Source organism: Petromyzon marinus, unplaced genomic scaffold, assembly GCF_048934315.1.
Source record: "Petromyzon marinus isolate PM22_M1 ecotype Great Lakes invasive population unplaced genomic scaffold, UKy_Petmar_22M1.pri1.0 PM_Scaffold_96, whole genome shotgun sequence".
Lineage (NCBI taxonomy): Eukaryota > Metazoa > Chordata > Hyperoartia > Petromyzontiformes > Petromyzontidae > Petromyzon > Petromyzon marinus.
In genome coordinates this window covers 59,085-86,477 of record NW_027423706.1, presented here as the reverse complement: position 1 = coordinate 86,477, position 27,393 = coordinate 59,085, and the positions used below count along the sequence as shown (strand labels likewise).

General features: G+C 56.3%; 1 protein-coding gene across 1 annotated transcript in view; it reads left to right on the top strand.

Moving 5' to 3' along the window:
* The window catches only part of LOC116938354 (uncharacterized), an 84,528-nt gene that overhangs the window by 24,950 nt on the left and 32,185 nt on the right, over positions 1–27,393 (top strand). The window contains exons 5-9 of the mRNA XM_076064983.1: positions 1,245–1,601; positions 15,630–15,839; positions 18,234–18,371; positions 20,559–20,660; positions 22,398–22,672. Of these exons, the coding sequence (XP_075921098.1) occupies positions 1,245–1,601; positions 15,630–15,839; positions 18,234–18,371; positions 20,559–20,660; positions 22,398–22,672 (1,082 nt within the window). The remainder of the gene's footprint in view (positions 1–1,244; positions 1,602–15,629; positions 15,840–18,233; positions 18,372–20,558; positions 20,661–22,397; positions 22,673–27,393) is intronic.

The following is a 27,393-nucleotide window of genomic DNA, read 5'->3' as shown; positions in this document are numbered from 1 at the left end:
CACCATCATTAACATCACCATCATTATCATCATCACTAACATCACCACCATCGTCACTAACATCATCACTAATACCACCACCGTCACCACCACCATCATCACTACCACCATCATCACCAATACCATCACCATCATCACGAACATCCACCATCATCACCACTACCGCCATCACTAACACACACATACAGACACACAGATACAAAGACACAGACATACACACAGACACACAAACACATACTCAGACACATACACAGACACATACACAGACATACACACCGACATACATACATACAGATACATACACACACAGACACATAGATACATACACACACAGACACACATATACACGTACAGACACACATATACACTCAAAAAGACACACACATAGACAAAAAAAACCACACACAGACACGTCAGCTACCCCTGTGCATTAGCCTGCTGCTAGTAGTAAAGGCTGTGTGGGGAGTTGTCACCCCCCCCAGTGGCAGCTGTCCCTGTCCTCATCCATCTTTCACCCCACATCCCACTCACCCACCCACTCACTCACCCACCCACTCACCCACCAACCCACTCACCCACCAACCCACTCACCCATTCACTCACTCGCCCACCCACCCACTCGCCCACCCACCCATTCACCCACCCACCCACCCACTCACTCACCAAACCACCCACCCACTCACCCACTCACTCACCCAATCACTCACCCACCCACTCACCCACACACCCACACACCCACTCACCCACCCACTCACCCACCCACTCACTCACCCACTCACACCCCCACTCACTCACCCACTCACCCACCCACCCACTCAACCACTCACTCACCCACTCACCCACTCACTTACCCACTCACTCACCCAATCACTCACCCACCCACTCACCCACCCACTCACCCACCCACTCACTCACCCACCCACTCACCCACTCACTCACTCACCCCCCCACTCACTCACTCACCCCCCCACTCACTCACTCACTCACCCACCCACCCACTCGCTCACCCACTCACTCACTCACCCCCCCCACTCACTCACTCACCCACTCACTCACCCACCCACTCACTCACCCACTCACCCACCCACCCACCCACTCACCCACCCACCCACTCACCCACCCACTCACCCACCCACTCACCCCCCCACTCACTCACTCACTTACTTACTCACCCACCCACTCACCCCCCCACTCACTCACCCACCCACCCACCCACTCACCCACCCACCCCGTTGCCGCTGCAGGGAAGGGCTGGGACATGCGCGCGGCGCTGAAGTACTACGAGCAGCTCCACTCCCCCTCCTCCGCCACCTTCGCCCCATCCTCGTCGGCTTCGGCATCGACGTTTGCACTCACGGAGGTTGCCCGCGGCCCCGTCCCGAGGGGGGCCGCCGGGGTGGCTGCGGTGGGGCGGGCGTCGGCGTCGTCGTCGGCCCCGCCCACGGGGTCGGCCCCGCCCACGGCGGCGGCGACGCCCACGGGGGCGGCGACGCCCACATGGTCGGCCCCGCCCACGGGGGTGGCGACGGCAGCGGCGTGGGGGAGAGGCGGAGCCAAGGCGGAGAGGCCTCCGCTGACACGGCAGAACGACCTGACCACGGGTGTGTGTGTGTGTCACTGTGTGTGTCACTGTGTGTGTGTGTGTCACTGTGTGTGTGTGTGTGACTGTGTGTGTGTGTGTGTCACTGTGTGTGTGTGTCACTGTGTGTGTGTGACTGTGTGTGTGTGTGACTGTGTGTGTGTGTCACTGTGTCACTGTGTGTGTGTGTCTGTGTGTGCGTGTGTCAGTGTGTGTGTGTCTTTGTGTGTGTGTGTGTCAGTGTGTGTGTCACTGTGTGTGTGTGACTGTGTGTGTCACTGTGTCACTGTGTATGTGTGTCAGTGTGTGTGTGTGTCACTGTGTGTGTGTGTGACTGTGTGTGTGTCACTGTGTCACTGTGTGTGTGTGTGTCTGTGTGTGTGTGTCACTGTGTGTGTGTGACTGTGTGTGTCACTGTGTCACTGTGTATGTGTGTCAGTGTGTGTGTGTGTCACTGTGTGTGTGTGTGACTGTGTGTGTGTCACTGTGTCACTGTGTGTGTGTGTGTCTGTGTGTGTGTGTCACTGTGTGTGTGTGACTGTGTGTGTGTGTCACTGTGTCACTGTGTGTGTGTGTCAGTGTGTGTGTGTCAGTGTGTGTGTTTGTGTGTGTGCTTATGACTGGCTCCAGTTTAACAGCAGAGGTCTCACTCCGAATCAGTCGAGCGGCAATATCTTTTCATCGGTTGCGTAACGCTGTGTGGAAGCTACCTGGTCTGTCGCTCCGCACTAAGCTTCAGGTCTTCTCGGCCACGGTCATTCCCTCCCTTCTCTACGCTTGCGAAACGTGGACCCCCCTAATGGAACATCTTCGCCGGTTAGAAACATTTAGGCTGGCCTGCCTACGATCCATCCTGGGTTTAACCAGACTGGATTGTGTGAGGAGCTCACAAATCCTTGAAAGATCTGGGCAGGGTCCCATCGGTGAGCTCCTCCGGCAGGCAAGGCTGCGATAGCTGGGTCATGTAGCCCGCATGCCCAGCCACCGCATGCCGAAACAGCTTTTGTTTGGCCGGATTGAGGGGGCTAAGCGGGCGCGGCACGGGCTAGAGAAGAGATGGAGTGATGTGGTACAGGAGGACGTGGAGCTGAGTGGACTTGCCGATGACTGGTACCAGCGGTGTCAAGATCGGCCTCTGTGGAGGAGGCTCGTGAAGGATGCTACTGGGCAGTTGGAGGCAGTCGCCCTCCAACAACAACGGAGGGCGGAGGAGCGACGCTCACAACAGCGAGCGGAGCGCCGGGTGGCTAAAGCACAGCAGGTTGGCACAGTAGGGGGCACAGGTGGTGCATCAGCCAGTCATCTCAGTCAGTCGACCCGTGGCACCTGGGTCTGCCCCGTGACCTCCTGCCAGCGGGCGTTCGACACTTCACGTGGCCTCAGGGTGCACATAGCCTGGCACAAGCGTCGTGGTGACGTCACCGCCACTTAGTGGCGAATGGCGGTTGTTGTTGTTGTGTGTGTGTGTGTGTCAGTGTGTGTGTGTGTGTGACTTATTAGTTACATATTTCAGTTTAACTCGTGGTTTCGTGGTAATTAATTGAAGGTGGAGGGGTTACCAGCCCCTCACACCCGTCCAGAGCCCCCGTTTAGCCCCTGTGGTGGACACATATGCCATGAGGGGAGGAGCCAATCAAGATTGGATCTCCCCCCACAGCACTGTCCACGACAGAGTTGCCCGTCCGGCACTGCGAGGAGGTAGGGGGTTGTTTTGGGCTCGCCTTCCCATCAACCGGAGGCGAGGAATGGTGGTCGTGGTTACTTATGCCCCCACCGAAGATGAACATCCGTGGAGGGATGCAGGCAAAGCCGATGAGTCAGATGCCTTCTATGACCTCCTGTCACAGGTGCTGGCTAAAGTGGCCCCTCGGGATAGAGTCATCATGTTGGGTGACTTTAATGCCCGAGTTGGTCATGATACTGGCACCTGGTCTGGAGTGATTGGAGGGCATGGGCCAGATCAGCTCAATAACAACGGTAGGAGGCTGCTAGATTTTTGTGCAGCCCATGGGCTTGTAATTACCAACACGCTGTTCCAGCATCGGCGCATCCACACAACATCATGGATGCATGCCGGGTCCAAGCAAGAACATCTGCTGGACTACATAGTGACGGACCAGCGGATGCGAGCCCATGTCCTTGACACCAGGACCTACCGTGGAGCTGATCTGCCCTCTGACCATCGACTAGTCATCTATAAGATGCGCCTGCCATTCTTCCACTCCGGTGGTGGGTGTACACCCAGGACCCCATTCTGACCTAAAGTGGCCTGGTCTCAGTTATCTGATGAAAGTTGCAAGCGAGAATTTCATCATCGCTTGCGGCTGGGATTGGCATCGTCCCCGACTCCTCCTGATGTCGATGGTAAATGGGCGAGGTTTAGGACTGTGACTCATGCAGCTGCAATGGCTGCTTTGGGTACGCGGTCCAGACCTCCCCAGAGACCCTGGCTGACAGAGGAGGTGTTCAGGATGGTTGAGAAAAAGCGACAGGCCCACTGTCATCGGCTACAGAATCCCACGTCAGAGAATGAGGAGGCTTACCGCAGCCTTCTCTCGGAGGTTCGGAGAGCCGTGAGGCGCTGCACGGATGGGTGGTGGTCGCGGGTTGCTGAGGAGATGGAGTCTGCCTCAGTGGCCCATGATCACAAATCTCTATTTAACTCCAAAAAAGTAACCTGCAGCGCCACACCTATTACCATCATTAGGGGAAAAAACGGTGATCCAATCTCCGACCCCCAGGAACAGGTTTGCAGATTTGCTGAGCATTTCTGTGAGGTCCTGGGGGAGGGAAAATCCCTCAGCCAGGAAAACATCGTGGCACAAAGTGAGGATGACCCTGCTGAGGCTGCGGTGCCTCAAATATTGGAAGAAGTCACCCCCTGTGAGTGGCTGGCTGAGGTGCCATCTGTTGAGGAAGTACTGAAGGCGATCCAGAGTCTGAGACCAGGAAAGGCAGCGGGCAGAGATGATCTCCCAAGCGAAATGCTGAGGGAGGGTGGCGTTTGTGCACAGACTGCCCTATATGACATCATAGCAACGGTCTGGGCCACTGGACGGGTTCCGCAGGATTGGAAGGATGCCCTGGTGGTCCCCCTCTTTAAGAAGGGGGACCGCACAGACTGTAACAACTACAGGGGCATCTCACTCCTCAGTGTGCCGGGAAATGTCCTGGCAAGGATTATTCAGCATCGCCTTGCCAGGCACGCTGAGGAGAGGCTTGCGGAGCCCCAATGCGGTTTCAGGAAAGGGCGGTCCTGCACAGATGCCATATTTTCTTTCCGTCTGCTACAGCAGAGGTGTAGGGAATTCCAACAAGACCTACATCCCTGCTTTATTGACCTGGTCAAGGCCTATGATACCATCAGTAGGCCTGGGCTCTGGGTCATTCTTCGTGCTTTTGGAGTACCTGACCCTCTGCTCACGATCATTAAGGACCTTCATGATGGTGAGCGGACCCGGGTAAAACTACGTGGCCGGGAGTCAGAGCCATTCCCTGTACACCTTGGGGTGCGACAGGGATGTCCTCTGGCTCCCACATTATTTAACATCTATTTTGACCACGTAGTTCGTGAAGCCTTCAATATCTGTACCGGGGGAATTTCCATATGGTACAGATATAATGGGAGGCTGATCGATGCCCGGGTGTGGTCAAGGGATGGCTCCCTATTGCTCAACCACGTCATGTATGCTGATGATTTGGTAATAGCTGCTCAGTCAGAGGAGGAGTTGGAGACGCTGCTGCTGAGACTGGAGCGTGCCACTAAGAGGTGGGGCCTTACCATCAGCCCCACCAAAACTAAGCACCTGCCTGGGTTTTGTACCATCGGACACTCCACCCCCACAACTCCCAATCGGTGATGGGGCAGTTGTGGAGAGAGTGGAGAGTTTCCCATACCTGGGCAGTGTGCTTATGACCGGCTCCAGTTCAACAGCAGAGGTCTCACTCTGAATCAGTCGAGCGGCAATATCTTTTCATCGGTTACGTAACGCTGTGTGGAAGCTACCTGGTCTGTCGCTCCGCACTAAGCTTCAGGTCTTCTCGGCCACGGTCATTCCCTCCCTTCTCTACGCTTGCGAAACGTGGACCCCCCCTAATGGAACATCTTCGCCGGTTAGAAACATTTAGGCTGGCCTGCCTACGATCCATCCTGGGTTTAACCAGACTGGATTGTGTGAGGAGCTCACAAATCCTTGAAAGATCTGGGCAGGGTCCCATCGGTGAGCTCCTCCAGCAGGCAAGGTTGCGATGGCTGGGTCATGTAGCCCGCATGCCCAGCCACCGCATGCCGAAACAGCTTTTGTTTGGCCGGATTGAGGGGGCTAAGCAGGCGCGGCACGGGCTAGAGAAGAGATGGAGTGATGTGGTACAGGAGGACGTGGAGCTGAGTGGACTTGCCGATGACTGGTACCAGCGGTGTCAAGATCGGCCTCTGTGGAGGAGGCTCGTGAAGGACGCTACTGGGCAGTTGGAGGCAGTCGCCCTCCAACAATAATGGAGGGTGGAGGAGCGACGCTCAGAACAACGAGCGGAGCGCCGGGTGGCTAAAGCACAGCAGGTTGGCACAGTAGGGGGCACAGGTGGTGCATCAGCCAGTCATCTCAGTCAGTCGACCCGTGGCACCTGGGTCTGCCCCGTGACCTCCTGCCAGCGGGCATTCGACACTTCACGTGGCCTCAGGGTGCACATAGCCTGGCACAAGCGTCGTGGTGACGTCACCGCCACTTAGTGGCGAATGGCGGTTGTTGTTGTTGTGTGTGTGTGTGTCAGTGTGTGTGTGTGTCAGTGTGTGTGTGTGTGTCACTGTGTGTGTCTGTCACTGTGTGTGTGTGTGTGTCACTGTGTGTGTGTGTCACTGTGTGTGTGTGTGACTGTGTGTGTGTGTCACTGTGTCACTGTGTGTGTGTGTCACTGTGTGTGTGTGTCACTGTGTCACTGTGTGTGTGTGTCACTGTGTGTGTGTGTCACTGTGTGTGTGTGTCACTGTGTGTGTGTGTCACTGTGTGTGTGTGTCACTGTGTCACTGTGTGTGTGTGTCACTGTGTGTGTGTGTCACTGTGTGTGTGTGTCACTGTGTCACTGTGTGTGTGTGTCACTGTGTGTGTGTGTCACTGTGTGTGTGTGTCACTGTGTGTGTGTGTCACTGTGTGTGTCACTGTGTCACTGTGTGTGTGTGTCACTGTGTGTGTGTGTCACTGTGTGTGTGTGTGTGTGTCACTGTGTGTGTGTGTCAGTGTGTGTGTGTCACTGTGTGTGTGTGTCACTGTGTGTGTGTGTGACTGTGTGTGTCACTGTGTGTGTGTGTGTCACTGTGTGTGTGTGTGTCACTGTGTGTGTGTGTCAGTGTGTGTGTGTGTCAGTGTGTGTGTGTCAGTATGTGTGTGTCAGTGTGTGTGTGTGACTGTGTGTGTGTGTCACTGTGTCACTGTGTGTGTGTGTGTCAGTGTGTGTGTGTGTGTGTCAGTGTGTGTGTGTCAGTGTGTGTGTGTGTGTCAGTGTGTGTGTGTGTGACTGTGTGTGTCACTGTGTGTGTGTGTCACTGTGTGTGTGTGTCACTGTGTGTGTGTGTCACTGTGTGTGTGTGTGTCACTGTGTGTCACTGTGTGTGTGTGTCAGTGTGTGTGTGTGTGTCAGTGTGTGTGTGTGTGTCACTGTGTGTGTGTCACTGTGTGTGTCACTGTGTGTGTCACTGTGTCACTGTGTGTGTGTGTCACTGTGTGTGTCACTGTGTGTGTGTGTCACTGTGTCACTGTGTGTGTGTGTCAGTGTGTGTGTGACTGTGTGTGTGTGTCACCGTGTCACTGTGTGTGTGTGTCAGTGTGTGTGTGTGTGTCACTGTGTGTGTGTCAGTGTGTGTGACTGTGTGTGTGTGTGACTGTGTCACTGTGTGTATGTGTCAGTGTGTGTGTGTGTGTCACTGTGTGTGTGTGTCACTGTGTGTGTGTGTGACTGTGTGTGTGTCACTGTGTCACTGTGTGTGTTTGACTGTGTGTGTGTGTCACTGTGTCACTGTGTGTGTGTGTCAGTGTGTGTGTGTCAGTGTATGTGTGTGTGTCACTGTGTCACTGTGTGTGTGTGTCACTGTGTGTGTGTGTCACTGTGTGTGTGTGTCACTGTGTGTGTGTGTCACTGTGTGTGTGTGTCCACCACAGGGGCTAAACGGGGGCTCTGGACAGGTACGAGGGGCTGGTAACCCCTCCACCTTCAATTAATTACCACGAAACCACGAATTAAACTGAAATATGTAACTAATAAGCTTGTGCCGGAGGCCCCGGGGGGCCAAGCGTCTATGACGTCTCCTGGCCAAACCCCAATTGGCGGAGCCAGGAGATTGAATACCTACCCTCGGGGCTACTCCAGAAACAACGAAAAGCCACTACGGGTGGCCACGTGGAATATTCGAACGCTCACTGCAGAGGAGAGGCTGCCACTCCTCTGTCGGGAGCTGGACCGGTACCGCCTGGATCTATGTGGCATTCAGGAGGTCCGGTGGACCGGCTCTGGCTCCTGCCACCATGAGGGGTGGACAGTCCTCTACTCGGGGCAGCAGACTGCCAAACAACAGGGTGTGGCTCTTCTTTTGAACAAAAGAATGAAGGGGGCGTGGGAACATGGCGGTGAGGTGTGGGAAGCTGTAAGCCCCAGGCTACTTTGGGCTCGCCTTCCCATCAACCGGAGGAGAGGAATGGTGGTCGTGGTTACTTATGCCCCCACCGAAGATGAACAGCCGTGGAGGGATGCAGGCAAAGCCGATGAGTCAGATGCCTTCTATGACCTCCTGTCACAGGTGCTGGCTAAAGTGGCCCCTCGGGATAGTCATCATGTTGGGTGACTTCAATGCCCGAGTTGGTCATGATACTGGCACCTGGTCTGGAGTGATTGGAGGGCATGGGCCAGATCAGCTCAATAACAACGGTAGGAGGCTGCTAGATTTTTGTGCAGCCCATGGGCTTGTAATTACCAACACACTGTTCCGGCATTGGCGCATCCACACAACATCATGGATGCATGCCGGGTCCAAGCAAGAACATCTGCTGGACTACATAGTGACGGACCAGCGAATGCGAGCCCATGTCCTTGACACCAGGACCTACCGTGGAGCTGATCTGCCCTCTGACCATCGTCTAGTCATCTGTAAGATGCGCCTGCCATTCTTCCACTCCGGTGGTGGGTGTACACCCAGGACCCCATTCCGACCTAAAGTGGCCTGGTCTCAGTTATCTGATGAAAGTTGCAAGCGAGAATTTCATCATCGCTTGCGGCTGGGATTGGCATCGTCCCCGACTCCTCCTGATGTCGAGGGTAAATGGGCGAGGTTTAGGACTGTGACTCATGCAGCTGCAATGGCTGCTTTAGGTACGCGGTCCAGACCTGCCCAGAGACCTTGGCTGACAGAGGAGGTGTTCAGGATGGTTGAGAAAAAGCGACAGGCCCACTGTCATCGGCTACAGAATCCCACGTCAGAGAATGAGGAGGCTTACCGCAGCCTTCTCTCGGAGGTTCGGAGAGCCGTGAGGCGCTGCACGGATGGGTGGTGGTCGCGGGTTGCTGAGGAGATGGAGTCTGCCTCAGTGGCCCGTAATCACAAATCTCTATTTAATTCCATCAAAAAAGTAACCTGCAGCGCCACACCTATTACCATCATTAGGGGAAAAAAACGGTGATCCAATCTCCGACCCCCAGGAACAGGTTTGCAGATTTGCTGAGCATTTCTGTGAGGTCCTGGGGGAGGGAAAATCCCTCAGCCAGGAAAACATCGTGACACAAAGTGAGGATGACCCTGCTGAGGCTGCGGTGCCTCAAATATTGGAAGAAGTCACCCCCTGTGAGTGGCTGGCTGAGGTGCCATCTGTTGAGGAAGTACTGAAGGCGATCCGGAGTCTGAGACCAGGAAAGGCAGCGGGCAGAGATGATCTCCCAAGCGAAATGCTGAGGGAGGGTGGCGTTTGTGCACAGACTGCCCTATATGACATCATAGCAACAGTCTGGACCACTGGACGGGTTCCGCAGGATTGGAAGGATGCCCTGGTGGTCCCCCTTTTTAAGAAGAGGGACCGCACAGACTGTAACAACTACAGGGGCATCTCACTCCTCAGTGTGCCGGGAAAGGTCCTGGCAAGGATTATTCAGCATCGCCTTGCCAAGCACGCTGAGGAGAGGCTTGCGGAGCCCCAATGCAGTTTCAGTAAAGGGCGGTCCTACACAGATGCCATATCTTCTGTCCGTCTGCTACAGCAGAGGTGTAGGGAATTCCAACAAGACCTACATCTCTGCTTTATTGACCTAGTCAAGGCCTATGATACCATCAGTAGGCCTGGGCTCTGGGTCGTTCTTCGTGCTTTTGGAGTACCTGACCCTCTGCTCACGATCATTAAGGACCTTCATGATGGTGAGCGGACCCGGGTAAAACTACGTGGCCGGGAGTCAGAGCCATTCCCTGTACACCTTGGGGTGCGACAGGGATGTCCTCTGGCTCCCACATTATTTAACATCTATTTTGACCACGTAGTTCGTGAAGCCTTCAATATCTGTACCGGGGGAATTTCCATATGGTACAGATATAATGGGAGGCTGATCGATGCCCGGGTGTGGTCAAGGGATGGCTCCCTATTGCTCAACCACGTCATGTATGCTGATGATTTGGTAATAGCTGCTCAGTCAGAGGAGGAGTTGGAGACGCTGCTGCTGAGACTGGAGCGTGCCACTAAGAGGTGGGGCCTTACCATCAGCCCCACCAAAACTAAGCACCTGCCTGGGTATTTTGAACCATCGGACACTCCACCCCCACAACTCACAATCGGTGATGGGGCAGTTGTGGAGAGAGTGGAGAGTTTCCCATACCTGGGCAGTGTGCTTATGACTGGCTCCAGTTTAACAGCAGAGGTCTCACTCCGAATCAGTCGAGCGGCAATATCTTTTCATCGGTTGCATAACGCTGTGTGGAAGCTACCTGATCTGTCGCTCCGCACTAAGCTTCAGGTCTTCTCGGCCACGGTCATTCCCTCCCTTCTCTACGCTTGCGAAACGTGGACCCCCCTAATGGAACATCTTCGCCGGTTAGAAACATTTAGGCTGGCCTGCCTACGATCCATCCTGGGTTTAACCAGACTGGATTGTGTGAGGAGCTCACAAATCCTTGAAAGATCTGGGCAAGGTCCCATCGGTGAGCTCCTCCGGCGGGCAAGGCTGCGATGGCTGGGTCATGTAGCCCGCATGCCCAGCCACCGCATGCCGAAACAGATTTTGTTCGGCCGGATTGAGGGGGCTAAGCGGGCGCGGCACGGGCTAGAGAAGAGATGGAGTGATGTGGTACGGGAGGACGTGGAGCTGAGTGGACTTGCCGATGACTGGTACCAGCGGTGTCAAGAATGTCCTCTGTGGAGGAGGCTCGTGAAGGATGCTACTGGGCAGTTGGAGGTAGTCGCCCTCCAACAACAACGGAGGGCGGAGGAGCGACGCTCACAACAACGAGCGGAGTGCCGGGTGGCTAAAGCACAGCAGGTTGGCACAGTAGGGGGCACAGGTGGTGCATCAGCCAGTCATCTCAGTCAGTCGACCCGTGGCACCTGGGTCTGCCCCGTGACCTCCTGCCAGCGGGTGTTCGACACTTCACGTGGCCTCAGGGTGCACATAGCCTGGCACAAGCGTCGTGGTGACGTCACCGCCACTTAGTGGTGAATGGCGGTTGTTGTTGTCACTGTGTGTGTGTGTCACTGTGTGTGTGTGTCAGTGTGTGTGTGTGTGTCACTGTGTGTGTCTGTCACTGTGTGTGTGTGTCAGTGTGTGTGTCTCCGTGTCTCACCGCTGTAGACAAGCCGCTGTGCCGTGTGTCTCTGTGTCTCTGTCTCACCGTGTGTCTGTCTCACCGTGTCTCTGTCTCACCGTGTCTCACCGTCTCACCGCTGTAGACAAACCGCTGTGCCGTGTGTCTCCGTATCTCACCGTGTCTCTGTGTCTCTGCCTCACCGTGTCTCTGTGTCTCTGCCTCACCGTGTCTCTGTGTCTCTGCCTCACCGTGGCTCTGTCTCACCGTGTCTCTGTGTCTCACCGTGTCTCACCGTGTCTCACCGTGTCTCTGTCTCACCGTGTCTCTGTCTCACCGTGTCTCTGTCTCACCGTGTCTCACCGTGTCTCACCGTGTCTCTGCGTCTCTGTCTCACCGTGTCTCTGTCTCACCGTGTCTCACCGTGTCTCACCGTGTCTCTGCGTCTCTGTCTCACCGTGTCTCTGTGTCTCTGTCTCACCGTGTCTCACCGTGTCTCTGTGTCTCTGTCTCACCGTGTGTCTGTCTCACCGTGTCTCTGTCTCACCGTGTCTCACCGTGTCTCAACGTGTCTCACCGTGTCTCACCGTGTCTCACCGTCTCACCGCTGTAGACAAACCGCTGTGCCGTGTGTCTCTGTCTCACCGTGTCTCTGTGTCTTTGTCTCACCGTGTCTTTGTCTCACCGTGTCTCTGTCTCACCGTGTCTCTGTGTCTCTGTCTCACCGTGTGTCTGTCTCACCGTGTCTCTGTCTCACCGTGTCTCACCGTGTCTCACCGTGTCTCTGTGTCTCTGCCTCACCGTGTCTCTGTCTCACCGTGTGTCTGTCTCACCGTGTCTCACCGTGTCTCACCGCTGTAGACAAACCGCTGTGCCGTGTGTCTCCGTGTCTCTGCGTCTCTGTCTCACCGTATCTCTGTCTCACCGTGTCTCACCGTGTCTCACCGTCTCACCGCTGTAGACAAACCGCTGTGCCGTGTGTCTCTGTCTCACTGTGTCTCTGTCTCACCGTGTCTCTCTGTCTCACCGTGTCTCACCGTGTCTCCGTGTCTCACCGTGTCTCACCGCTGTAGACAAACCGCTGTGCCGTGTGTCTCCGTGTCTCTGCGTCTCTGTCTCACCGTGTCTCTGTCTCACCGTGTCTCACCGTGTCTCACCGTGTCTCAACGTGTCTCACCGTGTCTCACCGTGTCTCACCGTCTCACCGCTGTAGACAAACCGCTGTGCCGTGTGTCTCTGCCTCACCGTGTCTCTGTGTCTCTGCCTCACCGTGTCTCTGTGTCTCTGCCTCACCGTGTCTCTGTCTCACCGTGTGTCTGTCTCACCGTGTCTCACCGTGTCTCACCGCTGTAGACAAACCGCTGTGCCGTGTGTCTCCGTGTCTCTGCGTCTCTGTCTCACCGTATCTCTGTCTCACCGTGTCTCACCGTGTCTCACCGTCTCACCGCTGTAGACAAACCGCTGTGCCGTGTGTCTCTGTCTCACTGTGTCTCTGTCTCACCGTGTCTCTCTGTCTCACCGTGTCTCACCGTGTCTCCGTGTCTCACCGTGTCTCACCGCTGTAGACAAACCGCTGTGCCGTGTGTCTCCGTGTCTCTGCGTCTCTGTCTCACCGTGTCTCTGTCTCACCGTGTCTCACCGTGTCTCACCGTGTCTCAACGTGTCTCACCGTGTCTCACCGTGTCTCACCGTCTCACCGCTGTAGACAAACCGCTGTGCCGTGTGTCTCTGCCTCACCGTGTCTCTGTGTCTCTGCCTCACCGTGTCTCTGTGTCTCTGCCTCACCGTGTCTCTGTCTCACCGTGTGTCTGTCTCACCGTGTCTCACCGTGTCTCACCGCTGTAGACAAACCGCTGTGCCGTGTGTCTCCGTGTCTCTGCGTCTCTGTCTCACCGTATCTCTGTCTCACCGTGTCTCACCGTGTCTCACCGTCTCACCGCTGTAGACAAACCGCTGTGCCGTGTGTCTCTGTCTCACTGTGTCTCTGTCTCACCGTGTCTCTCTGTCTCACCGTGTCTCACCGTGTCTCCGTGTCTCACCGTGTCTCACCGCTGTAGACAAACCGCTGTGCCGTGTGTCTCCGTGTCTCTGCGTCTCTGTCTCACCGTGTCTCTGTCTCACCGTGTCTCACCGTGTCTCACCGTGTCTCAACGTGTCTCACCGTGTCTCACCGTGTCTCACCGTCTCACCGCTGTAGACAAACCGCTGTGCCGTGTGTCTCTGCCTCACCGTGTCTCTGTGTCTCTGCCTCACCGTGTCTCTGTGTCTCTGCCTCACCGTGTCTCTGTCTCACCGTGTGTCTGTCTCACCGTGTCTCACCGTGTCTCACCGCTGTAGACAAACCGCTGTGCCGTGTGTCTCCGTGTCTCTGCGTCTCTGTCTCACCGTATCTCTGTCTCACCGTGTCTCACCGTGTCTCACCGTCTCACCGCTGTAGACAAACCGCTGTGCCGTGTGTCTCTGTCTCACTGTGTCTCTGTCTCACCGTGTCTCTCTGTCTCACCGTGTCTCACCGTGTCTCCGTGTCTCACCGTGTCTCACCGCTGTAGACAAACCGCTGTGCCGTGTGTCTCCGTGTCTCTGCGTCTCTGTCTCACCGTGTCTCTGTCTCACCGTGTCTCACCGTGTCTCACCGTGTCTCACCGTGTCTCTGTGTCTCTGCCTCACCGTGTCTCTGTGTCTCTGCCTCACCGTGTCTCTGTGTCTCTGCCTCACCGTGTCTCTGCCTCACCGTATCTCTGTCTCACCGTGTCTCTCTGTCTCACCGTGTCTCACCGTGTGTCTCACCGTGTCTCACCGTGTCTCCGTGTCTCACCGTCTCACCGTGTCTCTGTCTCACCGTGTCTCACCGCTGTAGACAAACCGCTGTGCCGTGTGTCTCCGTGTCTCTGCGTCTCTGTCTCACCGTGTCTCACCGTGTCTCACCGTGTCTCACCGTGTCTCACCGTGTCTCTGTCTCACCGTGTCTCACCGTGTCTCTGTCTCACCGTGTCTCACCGCTGTAGACAAACCGCTGTGCCGTGTGTCTCCGTGTCTCTGCGTCTCTGTCTCACCGTGTCTCTGTCTCACCGTGTCTCACCGTGTCTCACCGTGTCTCACCGTGTCTCACCGTGTCTCACCGCTGTAGACAAACCGCTGTGCCGTGTGTCTCCGTGTCTCTGCGTCTCTGTCTCACCGTGTCTCACCGTGTCTCACCGTGTCTCACCGTGTCTCTTTCTCACCGTGTCTCTGTCTCACCGTGTCTCACCGTGTCTCACCGTGTCTCACCGTGTCTCACCGTGTCTCTGTCTCACCGTGTCTCACCGTGTCTCACCGTGTCTCACCGTGTCTCACCGTGTCTCACCGTGTCTCACCGTGTCTCTGTCTCACCGTGTCTCACCGTGTCTCTGTCTCACCGTGTCTCACCGCTGTAGACAAACCGCTGTGCCGTGTGTCTCCGTGTCTCTGCGTCTCTGTCTCACCGTGTCTCTGTCTCACCGTGTCTCACCGTGTCTCACCGTGTCTCACCGTGTCTCACCGTGTCTCACCGCTGTAGACAAACCGCTGTGCCGTGTGTCTCCGTGTCTCTGCGTCTCTGTCTCACCGTGTCTCACCGTGTCTCACCGTGTCTCACCGTGTCTCTTTCTCACCGTGTCTCTGTCTCACCGTGTCTCACCGTGTCTCACCGTGTCTCACCGTGTCTCACCGTGTCTCTGTCTCACCGTGTCTCACCGTGTCTCACCGTGTCTCACCGTGTCTCACCGTGTCTCTGTCTCACCGTGTCTCACCGTGTCTCACCGTGTCTCTCTGTCTCACCGTGTCTCACCGTGTCTCCGTGTCTCACCGTGTCTCTGTCTCACCGTGTCTCACCGTGTCTCACCGTGTCTCACCGTGTCTCACCGTGTCTCACCGCTGTAGACAAACCGCTGTGCCGTGTGTCTCCGTGTCTCTGCGTCTCTGTCTCACCGTGTCTCACCGTGTCTCACCGTGTCTCACCGTGTCTCTTTCTCACCGTGTCTCTGTCTCACCGTGTCTCACCGTGTCTCACCGTGTCTCACCGTGTCTCACCGTGTCTCTCTGTCTCACCGTGTCTCACCGTGTCTCTGTGTCTCTGTCTCACCGTGTCTCTGTCTCACCGTGTCTCACCGTGTCTCACCGTGTCTCACCGTGTCTCACCGTGTCTCACCGTGTCTCACCGTGTCTCACCGTGTCTCTCTGTCTCACCGTGTCTCTGTCTCACCGTGTCTCTCCGTGTCTCACCGTGTCTCACCGTGTCTCACCGTGTCTCACCGTGTCTCACCGCTGTAGACAAGCCGCTGTGCCGTGGAATCTCCCACGCCAACGCCTCCATTGTGCAGCTCGCTCGGCAGCAGCTTTCGGGCACCGATGCTCGCTCGGCACTCGCCACCACCGGCACCACCGCCGGCACCGCCACCGGCACCGCCGCCGGCACCGCCACCACCGGCATCACCGCCGGCGCCGGCACCGGCACCAGCGGCACGCACGAAGAGCAGCCCGGTGCGTGATCGGGGATCGAGTGTCTCCCCTTCTGTGTGTGTGTCTGCGTGTGTGTGTGTGTCTGTCTGTGTGTGTGTGTGTGTGTCTGTGTGTGTGCGTGTCTGTCTGTGTGTGTGTGTCTGTGTGTGTGTCTGTGTGTGTGTGTCTGTGTGTGTCTGTGTGTGTGTCTGTGTGCGTGTCTGTGTGTGTCTGTGTGTGTCTATGTCTGTGTGTGTGTGTGTCTGTGTGTGTGTGTGTGTCTGTGTGTCTGTGTGTCTGTGTGTATGTGTGTCTGTGTGTGTGTGTCTGTGTGTGTGTGTCTGTGTGTCTGTGTGTGTCTGTGTGTGTGTCTGTGTGTGTGTGTGTCTGTGTGTGTGTGTCTGTGTGTCTGTGTGTGTCTGTGTGTGTGTGTCTGTGTGTGTGTGTCTGTGTGTGTGTCTGTGTGTGTCTGTGTGTGTGTGTCTGTGTGTGTCTGTGTGTGTGTCTGTGTGTGTGTCTGTGTGTGTGTGTGTCTGTGTGTGTGTGTGTGTCTCTGTGTGTGTGTGTCTGTGTGTGTGTGTCTGTGTGTGTGTGTCTGTGTGTGTGTGTGTGTGTGTCTGTGTGTGTGTGTGTGTCTGTGTGTGTGTGTGTGTCTGTGTGTGTGTGTGTGTCTGTGTGTGTGTGTGTCTGTGTGTGTGTGTCTGTGTGTGTGTGTCTGTGTGTGTGTGTGTCTGTGTGTGTGTGTCTGTGTGTCTGTGTGTGTGTGTGTGTGTCTGTGTGTCTGTGTGTCTGTGTGTGTGTGTCTGTGTGTGTGTCTGTGTGTGTCTGTGTGTGTGTGTCTGTGTGTCTGTGTCTGTGTGTGTCTGTGTGTGTGTGTCTATGTGTGTGTCTGTGTGTGTGTGTCTGTGTGTGTGTCTCCCTGTATGTGTGTGTCTGTGTGTGTCTCCGTGTGTCTCCGTGTCTCCGTGTGTGACTCCTCGTGTCTCCGTGTGTCTCCCCGTGTCTCCGCGTGTCTCCCCGTGTCTCCGTGTGACTCTCCGTGTCTCCGTGTCTCTCCGTGTGTCTCCGTGTGACACCCCGTGTCTCCGTGTCTCCGCGTGTCTCCCCGCGTGTCTCCAGCGAGTGAGGACGTGGTGATGGAGCTCCCCGTGTGACTCCCCGTGTCTCTCCGTGTCCCCTTGTCTCCCCGTGTCTCCGTGTCTCCGTGTGTCTCCGTGTGTGTCTCCGTGTCTCCCCGTGTCTCCGTGTCTCCCCGTGTCTCCCCGTGTCTCCGTGTCTCCGTGTGTCTCCGTGTGTGTCTCCGTGTCTCCCCGTGTCTCCGTGTCTCCCCGTGTCTCCCCGTGTCTCCGTGTCTCCCCGTGTGTCCCCGTGTCTCCCCGCGTGTCTCCGTGTGTCTCCGTGTGTCTCCGTGTGTCTCCGCGTGTCTCCGCGTGTCTCCAGCGAGTGAGGACGTGGTGATGGAGCTCCCAGTCTGCACGTTCCAGCTGCCTGACATGGCCCTGTCTCCGTGTGTCTCCGTGTGTCTCCGTGTGTCTCCGTGTGTCTCTCCGTGTGTCTCCGTGTGTCTCCGTGTGTCTCTCCGTGTGTCTCTCCGTGTGTCTCCGTGTGTCTCCGCGTGTCTCCAGCGAGTGAGGACGTGGTGATGGAGCTCCCAGTCTGCACGTTCCAGCTGCCCGACATGGCCGTGTCTCCGTGTGTCTCCGTGTCTCCGTGTGTCTCCGTGTGTGTCTCCGCGTGTCTCCGTGTCTCCGCGTGTCTCCAGCGAGTGAGGACGTGGTGATGGAGCTCCCAGTCTGCACGTTCCAGCTGCCTGACATGGCCGTGTCTCCGTGTCCCCGTGTGACTCCGTGTCTCCCCGTGTGTCTCCGTGTGACTCTCCGTGTGTCTCCGTGTGTCTCCGTGTCTCCGCGTGTCTCCAGCGAGTGAGGACGTGGTGATGGAGCTCCCAGTCTGCACGTTCCAGCTGCCTGACATGGCCGTGTCTCCGTGTCCCCGTGTGACTCTGTGTCTCCGTGTGACTCTCCGTGTGACACCCCGTGTGTCTCCGTGTCTCCCCGTGTCTCCGTGTGTCTCCGTGTGTCTCCGTGTCTCTCCGCGTGTCTCCAGCGAGTGAGGACGTGGTGATGGAGCTCCCAGTCTGCACGTTCCAGCTGCCTGACATGTCCCTGTCTCCGTGTGTCTCCCCGTGTCTCCCCGTGTGTCTCCGTGTCTCCCCGTGTGTCTCCGTGTGTCTCCGTGTGTCTCCGCGTGTCTCCGCGTGTCTCCAGCGAGTGAGGACGTGGTGATGGAGCTCCCAGTCTGCACGTTCCAGCTGCCTGACATGGCCGTGTCTCCGTGTCCCCGTGTGACTCCGTGTCTCCCCGTGTGTCTCTGTGTGTCTCCGTGTGACTCCGCGTGTGTCTCCGTGTGTCTCCGCGTGTCTCCGCGTGTCTCCAGCGAGTGAGGACGTGGTGATGGAGCTCCCAGTCTGCACGTTCCAGCTGCCTGACATGGCCGTGTACAGCGAGGACTTCCGCTCCTTCCTGGAGAGAGACCTCATCGAGATGGCCACACTGCTCGCTCTTGAGAACTCTGGTGGGGCTGCGTGCACCTAGCCTGGCACGGAGAGAGAGAGAGAGAGAGAGACGGGGTGTACCTAGCCTGGCACGGAGAGAGAGAGAGAGACGGGGTGTACCTAGCCTGGCACGGAGAGAGAGAGAGAGAGACGGAGACGGGGTGTACCTAGCCTGGCACGGAGAGAGAGAGACGGGGTGTACCTAGCCTGGCACGGAGAGAGAGAGAGAGACGGGGTGTACCTAGCCTGGCACGGAGAGAGAGTCGCAGCGTGTTGCCCAGCCTGGCACGGTCACTGAGTGTGCCTCTGTGTGAGTGGTGTAGTGGCGGTGTGTAGTGAACATCGTCGTTGGGGGAGAGACAAAGGCGGCCGGGCGTGGTGGTGGTGCTGGTGGCCACCCCCCCCCCTCGCTCTGTGTGTGTAGCCACAGTGCCGGTAGCCTTCATAGGTGCAGCACTTGCCCCTACAGGCCTGCTAGAGGCTACCTGGGGGAGCTTTGTCTGTGTGTGTCTAACACTGCACTTGCCCCTACAGGCCTGCTAGAGGCTACCTGGGGGAGCTTTCTCACTGTCTCCCACCCGTGTCTCCCTCTCCCCCCGTGTCTCCCACCCGTGTCTCTCCCCCCGTGTCTCTCCCCCCGTGTCTCTCCCCCCGTGTCTCTCCCCCCGTGTCTCTCTCCCCGTGTCTCTCTCCCCATGTCTCTCTCTCCCCCCGTGTCTCTCCCCCCGTGTCTCTCTCCCCGTGTCTCTCTCTCCGTGTCTCTCTCTCCCCCCGTGTCTCTCCCCCCGTGTCTCTCCCCCCGTGTCTCTCTCCCCGTGTCTCTCTCTCCGTGTCTCTCTCTCCCCCCGTGTCTCTCCCCCCGTGTCTCTCCCCCCGTGTCTCTCTCCCCGTGTCTCTCTCTCCGTGTCTCTCTCTCCCCCCGTGTGTCTCCCCCCGTGTCTCCCTGTCTCCCCCCGTGTCTCCCCGTGTCTCCCCCCCGTGTCTCACCCCCCGTGTCTCTCCCCCCGTGTCTCTCCCCCCGTGTCTCTCCCCCCGTGTCTCTCCCCCCGTGTCTCCCCCCCGTGTCTCACCCCCCGTGTCTCTCCCCCCGTGTCTCTCCCCCCGTGTCTCTCCCCCCGTGTCTCTCCCCCCGTGTCTCTCCCTCCCCGTGTCTCCCCCCCCCGTGTCTCTCCCTCCCCGTGTCTCTCCCCCCGTGTCTCCCCCCCATGTCTCTCCCCCCGTGTCTCTCCCCCCGTGTCTCCCCCCCCCGTGTCTCTCCCTCCCCGTGTCTCTCCCCCCGTGTCTCTCTCCCCCCGTGTCTCTCCCTCCCCGTGTCTCCCCCCCCCGTGTCTCTCCCTCCCCGTGTCTCTCCCCCCGTGTCTCTCCCCCCGTGTCTCCCCCCCCGTGTCTCCCCCCCCGTGTCTCTCCCCCCCCGTGTCTCCCCCCCCGTGTCTCTCCCCCCGTGTCTCTCTCCGTGTCTCTCCCCCCGTGTCTCTCCCCCCGTGTCTCCCCCCCCGTGTCTCTCCCCCTGTGTCTCTCTCCGTGTCTCTCCCCCCGTGTCTCTCCCCCCGTGTCTCTCCCCCTGTCTCCCCCCCGTGTCTCCCCCCCCGTGTCTCTCCCCCCGTGTCTCTCCCCCCGTGTCTCTCCCCCGTGTCTCCCCGTGTCTCCCCCCCCCGTGTCTCCCCCCCCGTGTCTCCCCCCTGTCTCCCCCCCCGTGTCTCCCCGTGTCTCTCCCCCCGTGTCGCTCTCCCCGTGTCTCTCTCCCCGTGTCTCTCCCCCCGTGTCTCTCCCCCCGTGTCTCCCCCCCCGTGTCTCTCCCCCTGTGTCTCTCTCCGTGTCTCTCCCCCCGTGTCTCTCCCCCCGTGTCTCTCCCCCTGTCTCCCCCCCGTGTCTCCCCCCCCGTGTCTCTCCCCCCGTGTCTCTCCCCCCGTGTCTCTCCCCCGTGTCTCCCCGTGTCTCCCCCCCCCGTGTCTCCCCCCCCGTGTCTCCCCCCTGTCTCCCCCCCCGTGTCTCCCCGTGTCTCTCCCCCCGTGTCGCTCTCCCCGTGTCTCTCTCCCCGTGTCTCTCCCCTCCCCCGTGTCTCTCCCGCCCCCCCCGTGTCTCCCCGTGTCTCTCCCCCCGTGTCTCTCCCCCCGTGTCTCTCTCCGTGTCTCTCCCCCGTGTCTCCCCGTGTCTCCCCCGTGTCTCTCCCCGTGTCTCCCCCCGTGTCTCCCCCCCCGTGTCTCCAGGCCGGCTCAACTGGTGGACCAAGGTGGGAGTGAATCTCCAGCGGTTGCTACCGTTAGCCACCACTGGTGATGGGAACTGTCTACTGCACGCAGCGTCTCTCGGTGAGACACGGGGAGACACGGGGAGACACGGGGAGACACGGGGAGACACAGGGGGAGAGACACGGGGAGACACGGGGAGACAGGGGGAGACACGGGGAGAGACACGGGGGGACACGGGGAGACACGGGGAGACACGGGGAGACACAGGGAGAGACACGGGTGGACACGGGGAGACACGGGGAGACACGGGGAGACACGGGGAGACACGGGGAGACACGGGGAGAGACACGGGGGGAGACACGGGGAGACACGGGGGGAGACACGGGGAGACACGGGGAGACACGGGGAGAGACACGGGGGGACACGGGGGGGGAGACACGGGGAGACACGGGGAGACACGGGGGGAGACACGGGGAGACAGGGGGGAGACACGGGGGGAGACAGGGGGGAGACACGGGGAGACACGGGGGGAGAGACACGGGGAGACACGGGGGGAGAGACACGGGGAGACACGGGGGGGAGACACCGGGGGAGACACGGGGAGACAGGGGGAGACAGGGGGAGACACGGGGAGACACGGGGGGGGGAGACACGGGGAGACACGGGGGGGAGACACCGGGGGAGACACGGGGAGACACGGGGAGACACGGGGGGACACGGGGAGACACGGGGAGACACGGGGAGACACGGGGAGACACGGGGGGACACGGGGAGACACGGGGAGACACGGGGGGACACGGGGAGACACGGGGGGACACGGGGGGAGACAGGGGGGAGACACGGGGAGACACGGGGAGACACGGGGAGACACGGGGGGGAGACACCGGGGGAGACACGGGGAGACACGGGGAGAGACACGGGGGGACACGGGGGGGGAGACACGGGGAGACACGGGGAGACAGGGGGGAGACACGGGGAGACACGGGGAGACACGGGGGGAGACACGGGGGGAGACACGGGGAGAGACACGGGGGGACACGGGGGGGGAGACACGGGGAGACACGGGGAGACAGGGGGGAGACACGGGGAGACACGGGGAGACACGGGGAGACACGGGGGGAGACAGGGGGGAGACACGGGGAGACGGGGGGAGACACGGGGAGACAGGGGGGAGACACGGGGGGAGACAGGGGGGAGACACGGGGAGACACGGGGGGAGAGACACGGGGAGACACGGGGGGAGAGACACGGGGAGACACGGGGAGACACGGGGAGACAGGGGGGAGAGACACGGGGGGGGAGACACGGGGGGAGAGACACGGGGGGAGAGACACGGGGGGGGACACGGGGGGAGAGACACGAGGGGAGAGACACGGGGGGAGAGACACGGGGGGGGAGACACAGGGGGAGACACGGGGAGACAGGGGGGAGACACAGGGAGACACGGGGAGACAGGGGGAGACACGGGGGGAGAGACACGGGGGGAGACACGGGGGGAGAGACACGGGGGGAGACACGGGGAGACACGGGGAGACAGGGGGAGACACGGGGGGGAGACACGGGGGAGAGACACGGGGGGAGAGACACGGGGGGAGACACGGGGGGAGAGACACGGGGGGAGACACGGGGAGACACGGGGAGACAGGGGGAGACACGGGGGGAGAGACACGGGGGGAGACACGGGGAGACAGGGGGGAGACACGGGGGAGAGACACGGGGAGACACGGGGGAGAGACACGGGGAGGGAGACACGGGGGAGAGTGACACGGGGTAGACAATTTAGAGACATAACGTCCCACTCAATGTGCTCCTCCCTCCCTCCCCTCTCACCCCCTCCCCCCCTCCCCCCCACCCCAGGGATGTGGGGCTTCCACGACCGTAACCTGGCCCTGAGGAAGGCTTTGCACGGCCTGGTGCATGGCACGGCACCGCCAGACTCCGGCGACAACCACAACCACCACCAGCAGCACCACAACCACCACCACCAGCACCAGCAGCACCACAACCACCACCAGCAGCAGCAGCACCACAACCACCAGCAGCAGCAGCGTGAAGCTGGCGACTGGCAGCGCTGGCGAGTGAGGGCGCTCAAGTCCCGCTGGAGGTGGCAGCAGGCGATGCAGAACGAGGAGGTGGGACTAGCGGCAGCGGTGTGGTCATCATCATCATCAGTAGTAGTAGTAGTAGCGGTGTCATCATCATCAGTAGTAGCGGTGTCATCATCAGTAGTAGTAGCGGTGTCATCATCAGTAGTAGTAGCGGTGTCATCATCAGTAGTAGTAGCGGTGTCATCATCATCAGTAGTAGCGGTGTCATCATCAGTAGTAGTAGTGGTGTCATCATCATCAGTAGTAGTAGCGGTGTCATCATCATCAGTAGTAGCGGTGTCATCATCAGTAGTAGTAGCGGTGTCATCATCATCAGTAGTAGCGGTGTCATCATCAGTAGTAGTAGCGGTGTCATCATCATCAGTAGTAGTAGCGGTGTCATCATCATCATCAGTAGTAGTAGCGGTGTCATCATCAGTAGTAGTAGCGGTGTCATCATCATCATCAGTAGTAGTAGCGGTGTCATCATCAGTAGTAGTAGCGGTGTCATCATCATCAGTAGTAGTGTCATCATCATCAGTTGTAGCGGTGTCATCATCATCAGTAGTAGCGGTGTCATCATCATCAGTAGTAGCGGTGTCATCATCATCAGTAGTAGTAGCGGTGTCATCATCAGTAGTAGTAGCGGTGTCATCATCAGTAGTAGTAGCGGTGTCATCATCATCAGTAGTAGCGGTGTCATCATCATCAGTAGTAGCGGTGTCATCATCATCAGTAGTAGCGGTGTCATCATCATCAGTAGTAGTAGCGGTGTCATCATCATCAGTAGTAGCGGTGTGGTCATCATCATCAGTAGTAGCGGTGTCATCATCATCAGTAGTAGCGGTGTGGTCATCATCATCAGTAGTAGCGGTGTGGTCATCATCAGTAGTAGCGGTGTCATCATCATCAGTAGTAGTAGTAGTGTCGTCATCATCAGTAGTAGCGGTGTCATCATCATCAGTAGTAGTAGCGGTGTCATCATCATCAGTAGTAGTAGCGGTGTCATCATCATCATCAGTAGTAGCGGTGTCATCATCATCAGTAGTAGTAGCGGTGTCATCATCATCAGTAGTAGTAGCGGTGTCATCATCATCAGTAGTAGCGGTGTCATCATCATCAGTAGTAGCGGTGTCATCATCATCAGTAGCGGTGTCATCATCAGTAGTAGTGGTGTCATCATCATTAGTAGTAGCGGTGTCATCATCAGTAGTAGCGGTGTCATCATCATCATCAGTAGTAGCGGTGTCATCATCAGTAGTAGTAGCGGTGTCATCATCATCATCAGTAGTAGCGGTGTCGTCATCATCAGTAGTAGCGGTGTCATCATCAGTAGTAGCGGTGTCATCATCATCAGTAGTAGCGGTGTCATCATCATCAGTAGTAGCGGTGTCATCATCATCAGTAGTAGCGGTGTCATCATCATCAGTAGTAGCGGTGTCATCATCAGTAGTAGCGGTGTCATCATCATCAGTAGTAGCGGTGTCATCATCATCAGTAGTAGCGGTGTCATCATCATCAGTAGTAGCGGTGTCATCATCATCAGTAGTAGTAGCGGTGTCATCATCAGTAGTAGCGGTGTCATCATCATCATCAGTAGTAGCGGTGTCATCATCATTAGTAGTAGCGGTGTCATCATCATCAGTAGTAGCGGTGTCATCATCATCAGTAGCGGTGTCGTCATCATCATCAGCAGTGTCATCATAATCATCATCAGTAGTGTCATCATCATCATCATCAGTAGTGTCATCATCATCATCAGTAGTATCATCATCAGTAGTGTCATCATCATCAGTAGCAGTGTCATCATCATTAGTAGTGTCATCATCATCATCAGTAGTGTCATCATCATCGTCAGTAGTGTCATCATCATCAGTAGCAGTGTCATCAGTAGCAGTGTCATCATCATCAACAGTAGTGTCATCATCATCATCAGTAGTGTCATCATCATCATCAGTAGTGTCATCATCATCAGTAGTGTCATCATCATCATCAGTGTCATCATCATCATCATCAGTAGTGTCATCATCATCAGTACTGTCATCATCATCATCATCAGTAGTGTCATCATCATCATTAGTAGTGTCATCATCATCGTCAGTAGTGTCATCATCATCAGTAGCAGTGTCATCAGTAGCAGTGTCATCATCATCAACAGTAGTGTCATCATCATCACCATCAGTAGTGTCATCATCACCATCAGTAGTGTCATCATCATCATCACCATCAGTAGTGTCATCATCATCAACAGTAGTGTCATCATCATCAGTAGTGTCATCATCATCATCAATAGTGTCATCATCATCAACAGTAGTGTCATCATCATCATCATCACCATCAGTAGTGTCATCATCATCAGTAGTGTCATCATCATCATCAGTAGTGTCATCATCATCATCATCAGTAGTGTCATCATCACCATCAGTAGTGTCATCATCATGAGTAGTGTCATCATCATCATCAACAGTAGTATCATCATCATCAGTAGTGTCATCATCATCATTAGTGTCATCATCATCAACAGTAGTGTCATCATCATCATCAGTAGTATCATCATCACCATCAGTAGTGTCATCATCATCAGTAGCGGTGTCGTCATCGTCATCATCAGTAGTGTCATCATCAGTAGCAGTGTCATCATCATCAGTAGTGTCATCATCATCGTCAGTAGTGTCATCATCATCATCAGTAGTGTCATCATCATCAGTAGCAGTGTCATCAGTAGCAGTGTCATCATCATCAACAGTAGTGTCTTCATCATCATCAGTAGTGTCATCATCATCATCAGTAGTGTCATCATCATCAGTAGTGTCATCATCATCAACAGTAGTGTCATCATCATCATCAGTAGTGTCATCATCATCAGTAGTGTCATCATCATCAGTAGTGTCATCATCATCAGTAGTGTCATCATCATCACTAGTGTCATCATCATCAGTAGTGTCATCATCATCACTAGTGTCATCATCATCAACAGTAGTGTCATCATCATCATCATCAGTAGTGTCATCATCATCATCATCAGTAGTGTCATCATCATCAGTAGTGTCATCATCAGTAGTGTCATCATCATCAGTGGTGGCATCATCATCAGTAGTGTCATCATCATCATCAGTAGTGTCATCATCATCATCAGTAGTGTCATCACCATCAGTAGTGTCATCATCATCAGTAGTGTCATCACCATCAGTAGTGTCATCATCATCAGTAGTGTCATCATCATCATCAGTAGTATCATCATCAGTAGTGTCATCATCATCATCAGTAGTTTCATCATCATCAACAGTAGTGTCATCATCATCATCATCAGTAGTGTCATCATCATCATCATCAGTAGTGTCATCATCAGTAGTATCATCATCAGTAGTGTCATCATCATCAACAGTAGTGTCATCATCATCAACAGTAGTGTCACCATCATCAGTAGTGTCATCATCAGTAGTGTCATCATCATCAACAGTAGTGTCATCATCATCATCATCAGTAGTGTCATCATCATCATCAGTAGTGTTATCATCATCAGTGTCATCATCACCATCAGTAGTGTCATCATCATCATCAGTAGTGTCACCATCAGTAGCGTCATCATCATCATCATCATCAGTAGTGTCATCATCATCAGTAGTGTCATCATCACCATCAGTAGTGTCATCATCATCAGTAGTGTCATCATCATCATCAGTAGTGTCACCATCAGTAGTGTCATCATCATCATCAATAGTGTCATCATTATCATCATCAGTAGTGTCATCATTATCATCATCAGTAGTGTCATCATCATCATCAGTAGTGTCATCATCATCATCAGTAGTGTCATCATCATCATCATCAGTAGTGTCATCATCAACAGTAGTGTCATCATCATCAGTAGTGTCGTCATCATCAACAGTAGTGTCATCATCATCATCAGTAGTGTCATCATCATCATCAGTAGTGTCATCATCATCATCAGTAGTGTCATCATCATCATCATCAGTAGTGTCATCATCATCAACAGTAGTGTCATCATCATCATCAGTAGTGTCATCATCATCATCAGTAGTGTCATCATCATCAACAGTAGTGTCATCATCATCATCAGTAGTGTCATCATCACCATCAGTAGTGTCATCATCATCAGTAGTGTCATGTGTGTGACTGTGTGTGTGTGTGTGTCTGTGTGTGTGTGTGACTGTGAGTCTGTGTGTGTGTGACTGTGAGTCTGTGAGTCTGTGTGACTGTGTGTGTGTCACTGTGTGTGTGTGTGTCACTGTGTGTGTGTCACTGTGTGTGTCACTGTGTGTGTGTGTCACTGTGGGGAGCGATAGTGTAGCGGTTAGCGCTACGCTGCGCTATGAACCTGGCGACCCGGGTTCGATTCCCGCTCACGGCCAACACCGGTGACGATAATCTGAACCGGTCCCGGGCCTCCCCTAGGTCGACTCAGCCTCAAATGAGTACCTGGTGCGGTGTGTAAACATTGCCACTAGGGAGACAAAGGCGGTCGGGCGTGGTGCTGGCCACCCACCCCCTCGTGTACCGTTCCGGCCTTCATAGGTGCTCGCTAACAGCACTTGCCCCTACAGTCTGTTAAGGCTATACGGGGGATCTTTGTCTTTTGTCACTGTGTGTGTCACTGTGTGTGTGTGTCACTGTGTGTGACTGTGTGTGTGTGAGTGTGTGTGAGTGTGTGTCACTGTGTGTGTGTGTCACTGTGTGTGTGTCACTGTGTGTGTGTGTCACTGTGTGTGACTGTGTGTGTGTGAGTGTGTGTCACTGTGTGTGTG